This window comes from Elaeis guineensis, chromosome 9 (assembly GCF_000442705.2).
Source record: "Elaeis guineensis isolate ETL-2024a chromosome 9, EG11, whole genome shotgun sequence".
In the NCBI taxonomy this organism is placed as follows: Eukaryota; Viridiplantae; Streptophyta; class Magnoliopsida; order Arecales; family Arecaceae; genus Elaeis; species Elaeis guineensis.
In genome coordinates this window covers 95,414,042-95,425,034 of record NC_026001.2, presented here as the reverse complement: position 1 = coordinate 95,425,034, position 10,993 = coordinate 95,414,042, and the positions used below count along the sequence as shown (strand labels likewise).

Here is a 10,993-nt window from a genome sequence, read left to right as displayed (position 1 = left end):
AGCTCCACCTAATCCAGCGTTAGTGGAGCTGACTTGCCACATTATGATTTGGATTGGAGTTAAAAACTCATTATATTGGGTAAAGTGAGTTGGTTTGGGCAAATATTAAATTACATACAGGTCTAAATTGAGTTCTTTTGTTTCCTCCAAAAACTTTAAATTGCAAACAAGCATGCAACAGATTGGGACTGAATCATACCTTGCTATTGAGCGAACCACTAATCCTACTTCTCCACACTTGGCTCCGGCTCTAGCCTATGATGTCTAACCGAGCATTCAACAGTCTGATAATGGAATTTAACATAATAAAAAATGGGACTTATCTTTCAACTTTATCTGGGTATCTTCCGGCATCCCCATGCAGGTGCTTATGTCAAGTTGATTGGACATCCAAATCAAATCCAGTCAGACATAAGTACACCTGCAATTCGTTGATTAAAGCAAAACAAACACCCAAAAGAATCTTGACACAACCCCACCATGATAATGTTAACAAATAAAGTTTGGAGTAGGACAGATATCTTGTGCTCCAATAGTTTGTGTCAGTGAGTGTCCACCGGTCATGACTACTTTAATATGATGATAAAAAAATCTTGGTCTCAGATCCTAGTACGAGGCAAAAATGCTCCACAAGGGATCTACTTATAAGTTCGTTCATTAACCCATTCTATGGCGTAACTCTAGGCTGAATGCATCGAAGGGCAAGAAGGCCAAATAGATAAAATATTTTATCATTTATCATTGGGGGTGATCGCTTAAAAGCTTTGGAGGAACATGTAGCAATCAAAAGATGTGTAACATCATTGTTTATGGTATTCCACAATAATAAATCTGAATCAAGTACAAAATGAAAAAAAAAATATTAAAAGGTTCGGCTCCGCAATTAATAAGGGAAAAGTAATAAAAGTTAGAGCAAGAATGTAGGACTCAGGAGAAAGATTACCTTCCTTCAAATGATTTAAAGAGACGGAAAATTTGGCAAGACGCAGCACACGAAGCCCATAAAGATGTTGCATGATCGAGAACACTACCTTCCTTTGTTTCAATTTAGTTATTAGCTTTTGGTTTCCCAGAATGCATTTTAGGGCATGATAAAAGAAGATTAAATGGAAAGCCAATTGAAGAAAATAATAACATGCGTTCCTGCAAAGAGAAGTGCATGCAGCGTATGCTGCTTATTTTTTTACACAAGATTTTGGATGGCAAGGAATTGTCTTGCACTTGATATTAGATCACTCGTCCACCTCAAAATCAATATCCACATTATAAGATTTTGGGAACCATCTAGCATTCTCTCTGTCTCTCTCTCTCTCTGAGTTTAGAGATCCGGATGCAACGCAACTCCATGAGAATGATCTCCCGGTGCAGGAAGAGTTTCACATATCATGTAAATTAATTTAATATCACCAATATATAGTTTCTACCAAACATGCTGTGTTAGATACTGAACCTCAGACCATAACTTGATGAAAGAGGAGAAATCTCATGGGATGATCTTGATGGCACTGCGAGATCACCGAAAGAAGCTCAAGAATATGTATGTAGGCTCTCAAGGATTATGGAGCACATGGTCAAGGAGGAATTCAGTGGCAGTAGCAATGGAGGATCTAAGAAAGGTCGACGTTCCCGTTGGCGAAGGTTGGTGATGGTGTAGGAGAATCTTGTCAGTTGTCAGCATTAACGGTTGTATGAGCAGGATATCATCAACGGGACAGAGGAAGAGATAAGACAATGGAGAAGAGCATATGAACACAAGAGCTCAGTGAAAGAATTTAATGTGGGCGCATTGAATATTAAAACAAGAATATGGGACATCAGATCCATAACTGCCAAGCTACAGAACCTCTAACGCTAGAGCATTTATTGAGACTCCACACTGGAGATGGCAGAACAAGATAAAGAAAGCAAGACCCAGAAACATGAAAACATTTTCCTCCTTGGTTTTCAGAAAGAAAAAAACCAACCCAATCATGCCAGCAATGTCTGAAGTTAAAAAGATTTCCAGATGAAATGTAACTTCTCCAAATGGTGCATGGGGATCTGCAGGTTAAGTAGGAGCCATCAAAGCAACAAGAAACACGCAAGATATGGCCTGCTCTCTCTCTCTCTCTCTCTCTCTCTCGGGGGCAGTCATGCTAACCAGTTTAAGTGCATAACAGAATCCATAAACCAACCATTTTATTTTTGATAACAGATTGATAACTAGAATATCAAGGGAAATACTTGTGAGGGTGCAACAATATAAACTATATCGACAGCTGAGAACTTTTTTTTCAAAAAAAAAAAAAAAAAAAAAAGGTTGATACCGAATTAAAAAATGACAAGCTACCTACTCTCATGCTAGATTGTGAAGCACATGTTTACAACTTAAAAGATTAAATGAAGAACATAACCATATAACATACCATATAATAATTCAACAGAGAAGTTTTGTTTTAAAATGGAAAAAGGGCAAGAAAGTATTTCCTTGCTGCCAAGCCAGCTTCAAGGAGCCGGCCCTACCAGGCATCATCCCCACATTACAGACACAAGGAACCGTCGAACTGTTTACATTTGGCTTGAAAGCATTGATTGCTGCACAGAATCAGTGAAGCCTTCCCAGCTGTTCAGAAGCATGAACAGCCATCAGTGCAGTTGCAGCTCATCTACTATGGCACACTACATCGTACTTGGGAAGCCTGCAGAGTGCAAGAGCACTGCCTTAATTTCTTCTGGAAGAACACCAGGGCCATCCTTGCATTGCTGACAAACAACACAAATAAACATATTTAGCCGTTTGTTTTCAACGAAACAAGATGGGGCGAAGCTTAACTAAGGCGACAAGAGCCAGGATGGTGAAAATTAGAGAGGAAGATGAACACACTTTGCACTATAATAACAAGGGATAAGACATAAGCTTACCTCAGCTCGGAAAACATCTAGGGCAAACCCATTGAAACAGCTGATGACTGCCTGTTGAATGTCCAGCCCTAGACCATCAAGTGCCCTCATTGTGGACAGCAAGAGACCAGGTCTACGGGCACAAAACATATGGATGTTGACTGCTCGGCCTTCCCTTACCCTGACTTCAACCTAAGCATCCACCGATGATACAAGGGTTGGTTGGCCATAGGAGTAGGACAATAGCCATAAATTACCATCACTTTTTGACATAAACATCTTTCAGTCCATAATAAAGTTTAACCCTTGCCGGTTGACTATATTTATATATATTAGGATAAAAAAAGAGCTAGATATATATTAGCAAATTAGCTTTAAATTGATAGACTAACCCTTGCCGGCTGACTATTTGGGCTTGGCAATGAAGCCGGGCAGAGCTCTTCCTTCACACGGCATGGTAAGGTTGGAAGTGTCGGCGTCAAAGGGTGAAAGGTTGCAGTAGCTGCAGAAGGCAATGAAGAGCCGGAAGGTGTCGACTCAAGTTCATTGTGAAGATCATTGATCTTTTGCAACAGTTCCTTCAAGTAATCAATTGCATCACCTAGAATTGAAGCCCTGTCCATCTATTGACACGATGGATTAAATAAGAAACAAGTAACCTAAGATTCAATGAGATAGATACATATTCTTTAGCCAAAAAATATCGAGAAAGAAAAATCTTTGGCATCAAAATATCACTCTGAATAACTATTAAAGAGTTGTCATAGTTGCCGTTTGGATATCTTAAAATTTCTTCTAAATGTAAACGTGTATGCAAGTGCATAGTAATTTGCATATAAGCAAACACATTCAGCCTTGTGCATAGGAGCAACATTCTGCATGCAAGACTCTGTGTGTGTGCGTGCGAGAGAGAGAGAGAGAGAGAGAGAGAGCAATATGCAGGATGTAAACATCTGGTCACTAGTAACGTTAACCCAAAGAGAGAGGACGGCCATAAAGGGTTATATTTTAGTAACTCCATCGATCATTTGGATATTAAAAAAAGCAAAATATTGGATTATTGACAGCCATGTAGGGGTGTTACTATATAAGATGATTAATTAGTTTGCCACATTGTCATATAGAGATTCAGAAAAAATTCACCCAGTAGAACATCCTTTAGTTGTTAATTTATGTAGCGAGATCGGAGATCATTTCCAACAAAAATAATCAACTAAGCAAAATGAGTGCTGTTCAACACCATTATCAAGAGACAAAAGAATACCACAATCAATGATAAAATCGTAAAGGGAAGGAACCTAGAACAAGGTAGCAGGCCACAGCTTCCAAACTATGCATGCACAGAAGAAGAGGATGTCAAATAATTGCAAATAAGAAAGAATATATAACCAACAAGGATGATGCATGCTCACAAGTGATGACAGACACAAGCAACAATCAACAGACCATAATGATAAGATATCAAAAAAAATTTACACAATGGTAAAATTTAAGCAATGAATTCACCAAATCATGGCTGCTAGCCAGCTACATCTTCTAAATGGCATTGCTTACTAGGCTGATATGATCAGTAGAATATTTACGTATCGAACTTTCAGTAACACAAACTACTAATTAACCCAACAATCTGATTCACTACAGATCAAAGTCATCAGTTCTATAAGCATAAATGTTTCCAAAATTTATTGTACAAATTAACTTCTTGTACAAATTTTTTGCATACAAACCAACAACACACCATTAGTTTCAAAAACAGCAACCATGTAAGCAAAAGCAGACTAAGAGAACTACAACAATTGAATGAATGGAAAGCGAGAACTTTTACCTTGCTGATCTTTGGAACCACAGATCTGAGCATGTAAAGCCGGTCGTTGAGCTTTTTCCTCCTCCGCCTCTCGGCCATCAGATTCTTCGCCGGCATCCCCTTCTTCTTCCCCTTCTGGTCTCCGCCGCCCATCACTATGCTGTTGGCATTCGAATTGCTCCCTCCGCCACCACCAGCGCCACCACTCTTAGCATTCTCATCACCCTTCACATTCTCCCCCGCACCATCATCTGTATCATAATTCAAACCCGAGGCATCGATGCTCGCATCATCTATGTCATCCTCCTCATTCCCTTTCCTCTTCTTCTCATATTCCTCCTCCACTCCACTCCTCCCCTGTCCCCCTCCTTCCGACCCCCAGAACGCCAAGCTGCCGCCTTTCTCCCCGGTCACCAACGAATTCTGGCGCAGAGCCGCCGCCGCCCGCTTCTGGAATAAAGTTGGCTGCTCTCCTACCGGAGGAAATATCTCCAGAGGCCTCAACATCTTGCTCCGGTTAAGGAATGGAGCGTTCTCGAAGCTTTCGAAAGGGTTGAAAGCGGCACCAGAGCTCGAACCTGAGCAATTCTCGGGTGGCAGCAGCATTCGAGCGCTGCCTGGGAACTGGGAAACGCCGCTCAGATCGGGGCAACCCATCTGCCCGCTGGGCCCCAGTCCGGCGAATCCCAGCACCCCTCCGGCGCCTGCCCTGCTCGCCAGGACCGGGGAACTTGACACCGGGAGAAATCCCGGCGCGTCGCCGCCAAGATCGAACCCGGCGTCGAAGGGATTCGAGCAAACCGAGTTGAGAAGAGAGGAAAGGGCGGACTTCGGCGGGAAGAAGGGCAGGGAAGGATCGAGGTGGAAGACAGAGGAGGGGGAACAGGAGGAGGAGGATTCCACCGGGGGGAGAAGCAGAGCCTCCGCCGGCGAGGTGTTCGAAGAAAAGGCAACGCCTTTGAGGTCATGGTGGGTCGGGAGGCCGTCGAAGCCCTCATGGTTGGAGGGGCCGGGGTCGGTGGTGGCGGTGGCTGCGCCGATGTACCAGTCGTCGTCGAGCAGGGACTTGAAGCCGGCAAGGCCGACCTCGTCCTTGCTCTCGGTGCCGCCGTCGGCGGGGCCGGGGTTGGGCCGTGGCCAGGCAGCGGCGTCCTCGTCTTCGCCGCCGGCGCTGATGCCGTCCTCCATCCAGACGACGCCGTTAACCCGGGAAAGCATGTGGTGCTCTGTTCCTCCCCTGTTTCTAAGGAGGAGAGCTCACGAGAGAAGAAGAAGAAGAGGAAGAGGGAAGGCAAGGAGGGAGGGAGAGAGAGAGGGAGAGGGAGAGAGAATGGGATGGAAGGGCGTTTTGAACGTTCTTCTGCGGAGGTCGACGTGTGGCTGACCATCTACACTGCCTTCTGTCACTGGGTATTATTGCACCGTGGAAAGTCCCAAAATGACCCTGGAGAAGTTACACTGGTAATTTTTTTATTAATTAACTATTTACACTGGTAATTATTTTTTAAAAAAAATGTAAGCCACATCAATTGTCTTTTGATTCCTTTTTCTGAGGTTTCAAAGCATTAATTTTACTTTTTATGTTTTAGAGATTTATGCCAGCTAATCACCTAAACTCCTCGTGACACAACCTCATATATTGATATGATGGCCCATGATTAGCAGTGTGCTAACAATTTTTCTTCCGAGAAAAAACTTATTTAAGATTTAAAAAAAATAAATATTTATTTAAAAAATCTCATTATTATTTTTAGCAAATATTATTAGCTTTAGTTAGTTAGTTAGTTTGTCCATCCTGTCTTGACATGCATGCTAACAATTTAGTAACGTTATTTAAACGTTGCTTAATTTGAACCTTTTTATTTAGACACACGAGTTGCATATATTTATTTTTTTATTGGCTAATTAAAATATTTTTAAAAATTATTAATTTTTTTTAATTTTTTATATTTTATAAAAATTTTATAAAATATATTATTATATTATATCATTAAGTTTGACAATTCAATAGAACACAAGTTGCACCCTAAAATATATTTGATGATAAAATGATCTAATGGACGTAGCTTTACTTGATCTCCTCCAAATTATAGAAATATTTATTTGTATAAAAAATAAGCGAGGCTAAACCAAACTTTGAATTGCTCAGACTCATCTTCATCATATAGATACCATAATTATAACAGCCTCATTTAAGCTTGAATGATGATACACATAAGTAAACTAATTCAAATCAAGCTAACTCATTTCGGCAAGCAAGCCAATATTTGAACCTAGGGTATGTACAAGCAGAGCCTAAAATTGTACATAAGAAGGTTGGCTCTCAATTTAAATGAACAGACTTAAACCAGCCTAGAGATTAACCCCAGATATATTGAAAAGATTACATTTTCCTCTTTTTTACCCATAATTTTATATTTGTAGCCTCTTTCTCTTTTACCTTCGTTGTAATGATAGCTGTTTTTGTGGATTATAACATTTTGTTATGGTTTTCTATTTTTCACCTTTTGATAACATCCTAGTCATCAAAAGCCAAAAAAAAAAAAAAAAAGCTTAGAAACATGGAGGCTATATCAGTATTCTGTTTTCTGCTTATAGTTTCCACTTGCTGGCACTTGGTATTGGTTCTAATACGACGCTCGGTTACAGTTTAGCACGCACAGGTTTCAAAAAGACCCTGGAGGTTGCTCTTGTAATTGCGGTGGCCATTTCCATCTCTTTGCAGCTATTCTTTCGGGAATCAACTCTTGGGAACTCGAGTTACAGCCTAAAGGAGGAGAAAAGGAGGCATAAGAGAAAGCGTGAGCTCTGACTACTTTTTACTGTGCCATCCTGGGGCAGTTAATCTGTTTTGGCACTACTCATCAGGTAAAAAGAACCTGGGCTTTCTGCGTGAGAAAGAGATTCTCTTTTAATTCCTCAATTTAGGATTGGATATATTTCAGTGTGTAGAGATCTGAAAGCAGTGCCAAAAACTGGACAGTAAAGAAGGATAATAAAATTAAACATAAATGAAGACAGTTGATCTTTTATTTTTATCGTACTTGTTGCATCTCCTTTGCATGAACATGCACTGCAACTTTTCTTTCCCCACATATCCATGGAGAAGGGATTGGAGGTTTGGCAATGCACTGCACAGTGATTAGTTGATTATTATCAGTTTCTCTCTTTTAAGTTTTTGCCATGCTATCGATGAACTTTGATAAAATTACTGCACTTCCATCCCTTCTACAAGTTACTCTCATTGTGGTCAATATGGAGTAGATACAAAAGCTCATGAACTGAAGCCATAGGAGTAGATAAGATAGCTATTATTCTATTCAAAGGAATGGAAGATCAGATAAATGACAAATAGAGATCCATATAGTGATATCTTATAAACCACCAACATAATTCATATCTATTTTGAGCCTGAAGTAGTTCACACACTGAAAAAAAAAATATATTATTTGTTTGAGTTTTGATTTCCAGATTGGGGAGTGGTCCATACCCCAGAAAGCTAATTAATGTAGCTGAGTCATGATCATGTGGGGAGTAAGAAGGTTTTTTGGTCTTGTGTGGTATATGGAGTGAAAATGGAACATAAGATGAAAGATAGGCATGTCCTTTTTTTACCAAGATACGAGAGCTTTGAACCAGTAACTAGTTTGAAATTTTGAAGATAGAAGCCCCTTGTGTAATGCTCGGAAATGCATTGGCCTAAGTTAATGATAAACAGCAATTTTATAGGAAATACCATTATTTCTAAAAGTTTCATTAAAAAACCACCATTCTTTGGATTTCTCTGCTTAAAATTTTAAACGTGTTTTCCAATGGAATAAAATATTGATAAAGAAGCTCTTTGGGTTAGATGTGCTATGTTGGAAATTGACTGAGTTATCATGTATCCTTGGCCGAGACATTTAATGTAAACCGATGTTTATAAAATCGGGCTCCAATTGACAAATGTAGGTTTCCACGTATAATCTTACTATCTTCAATGGCATCATCTAATTCTGTCATGATGTAACATCTCCCTTGATTTAACTTGGTTTCATATTTAAATCAATGAAAAAATTTGAAACTATTGAACCCATGAATTAATTGACTAGCTATATAGGCTAAAATCCTTGCTCATGCACTCATGTGAATGGATGCTTTGATCCTCTCATGTTTTTATCAATATGTTGAAGTTGCTAGTTAGCTTCTCTGTAAAATTTGTTAGCGGTTAAAGCTGAGGTTGCATTATGTGTGGCAACTGGGTCAAGTTAGGTCGGATACGAGGGTTGGGTCAAAAAAATGTTAATCCAAATTGGATAGATTAAAAATTCAGATCTAAATCCAATTTTTTTATAAATAGATAACCTAATCTAATCCATATAACTCATTTACTAAATTGATCAAATCAAGTTAAATAGGTTAAGTAAGTTTTAAAATTATTAAATTGATTTTTAAATGAGTCTTAAATAGGTTGGGTCATGAGACTATTAAAGAGTCAAAATTAGATCAAATAGATCATCATTTTGAACTTGAGCTCAACCCATTTAATACATAGGTCTGATTGAGCTATTTATGATTAGAAACCTATTTATGATTGGAAACCTATTTTTGTCAAACCTAAATCTAATTAAAGCGGATTAATTGCAGGTCAGATTGGTAAATTAGGCAATAAATTACCACCCTAAGATTGCATTTAATTTTGCAATAAGGTGGAATAGCTATTTCTATGTCTCAAATTTAAATGTTATTTGATTGGAGTATGCCAATCACACAAATATTGTAGAGCATCTTGGATGTTATTTGATTGGAATGAATGGCTAAAAAAGAACAAATTATAAACTTAAATAAATAATCTATTTTGTTTTCTTCATGGGATAAAATTACTTGATCCTAGTTATATAAAGTTGTTCCAGATTAAAAAGGTTTAACCCTTGTTAACCACAATAAATTCATATGGTAAAAAAGTTAAGCTCTTTAGCTGAATAACTTTTTATTCCATCACTTATCCCAAGTTATCCTCCAACTAATGCAGCCTAAAAAGAAAGATATTACTAGATCAAACCATAGCTTTGCCAAATTAGTAGGACGTTGGTTAAAATTACCTACGGGGCCCCTTTTACAAAACACAAAACAAATTTTTGGCATCTTTTTTTTGGCTTGCAGTCTGACCACAATAATATGTAGGTTGATTCCATATGATTCAAACGAGACACAAGAGAACCTCGTCTCCCTCAATCCTTATCCATGTGTCATGCCTCACAACAATCCAAATTCTAGGTCCCTCCATGCAACATAAATAAAAAAATATAAGTATATATGAAAAAAAATTTAGCAAGCTGGAGATGAGGAGAGTTTGGTGCAGTGGAGGGCAATGATGTCTCCATGCGAGCCCATATCCGTTATTCCAAAAGGTGACGGGGGTAATGACTTAACAAACCTACGTACTGCTGTGCTCTCCCGGTTGAATGGGGCACTCACCTAAGAAGATTACGGAAGGAAAGAGATGGAGAGAGAGAGAGAGAGAGAGAGAGAGGGGTCCATCCTTTAACGGCTGGATGAGGTCATAAGCAAGCGTTATTTATGGCAGAGGAGACAGCAGAAGAAGGATGGGGAGGGAGAGCAATGAGTGAAGGGTGGGAATAAATTGGAGAGAGAAAGCGAGGGAGAGAGAGAGAGGAAACCCAAGCATCCCGTGATTGCTGTATTCACCGCACCTAAAGGCGATTCCACACGCCTCTGAAGCTTTTTGATTTGGAGGAGGATGGTTTCTGTTTTTTTTCTCACGCCACCCACAGTGATTGTTACGGCAAAACGCGGATGTCTCAGCCTTCAGTTTTTCTGCTTTTTTTTTTTTAAAAAAAAAAAATCTTTCTTCCAAAGTCTATAGTCTTCTTTTGTGTCGAAGTTTTACATTGTTTATAAGCATTCTCCGTTTTGTACGATGGAGCTTCAAAATGTGTGAAGCACCCGACAGAACCTAAGGGCAGTAATTTTTTTTTTTTTTTCCTGTAAAAAACTAAGGGCAGTATTTATTGTTGATTCGTTGCATGTAGATCAGGTATGTTTGTCTTGTGGATATTGCTAGGTAGCGATTGCATAGATTTGAGCTAAATTAATGAGTTTTAGGTAAAGGATGCACTGCAGTTTTTAACCATTTAATCTATCCCAACTTGTTTCAACCTGTTGCAGTTCGGAATTTAGATCTAAGTTTACGACCCATTCAACGAATAAATTGAATTTGGATTGATAGATTTTTTATCCATCCTGTTCTATGTCCTATATTGGAGCCGATTCATATATTGATCGATCACTGTGCATAATTTTTGGTTG

The 10,993-nt window shown here is 39.1% G+C and overlaps 1 protein-coding gene across 1 annotated transcript; it reads right to left on the bottom strand.

Moving 5' to 3' along the window:
• Window positions 1–2,375: 2,375 nt before the first annotated feature.
• Window positions 2,376–6,036, bottom strand: LOC105051080 (transcription factor ICE1). The gene is made up of 4 exons (XM_010931361.4): window positions 4,706–6,036; window positions 3,273–3,503; window positions 2,902–3,072; window positions 2,376–2,742 (listed from the first exon to the last, which is right to left on the bottom strand). The coding sequence occupies exons 1-4, from the start codon at window positions 5,900–5,902 to the stop codon at window positions 2,659–2,661; spliced, it is 1,683 nt and encodes a 560-aa protein (XP_010929663.1). The 5' UTR covers window positions 5,903–6,036; the 3' UTR covers window positions 2,376–2,658.
• Window positions 6,037–10,993: the final 4,957 nt, after the last annotated feature.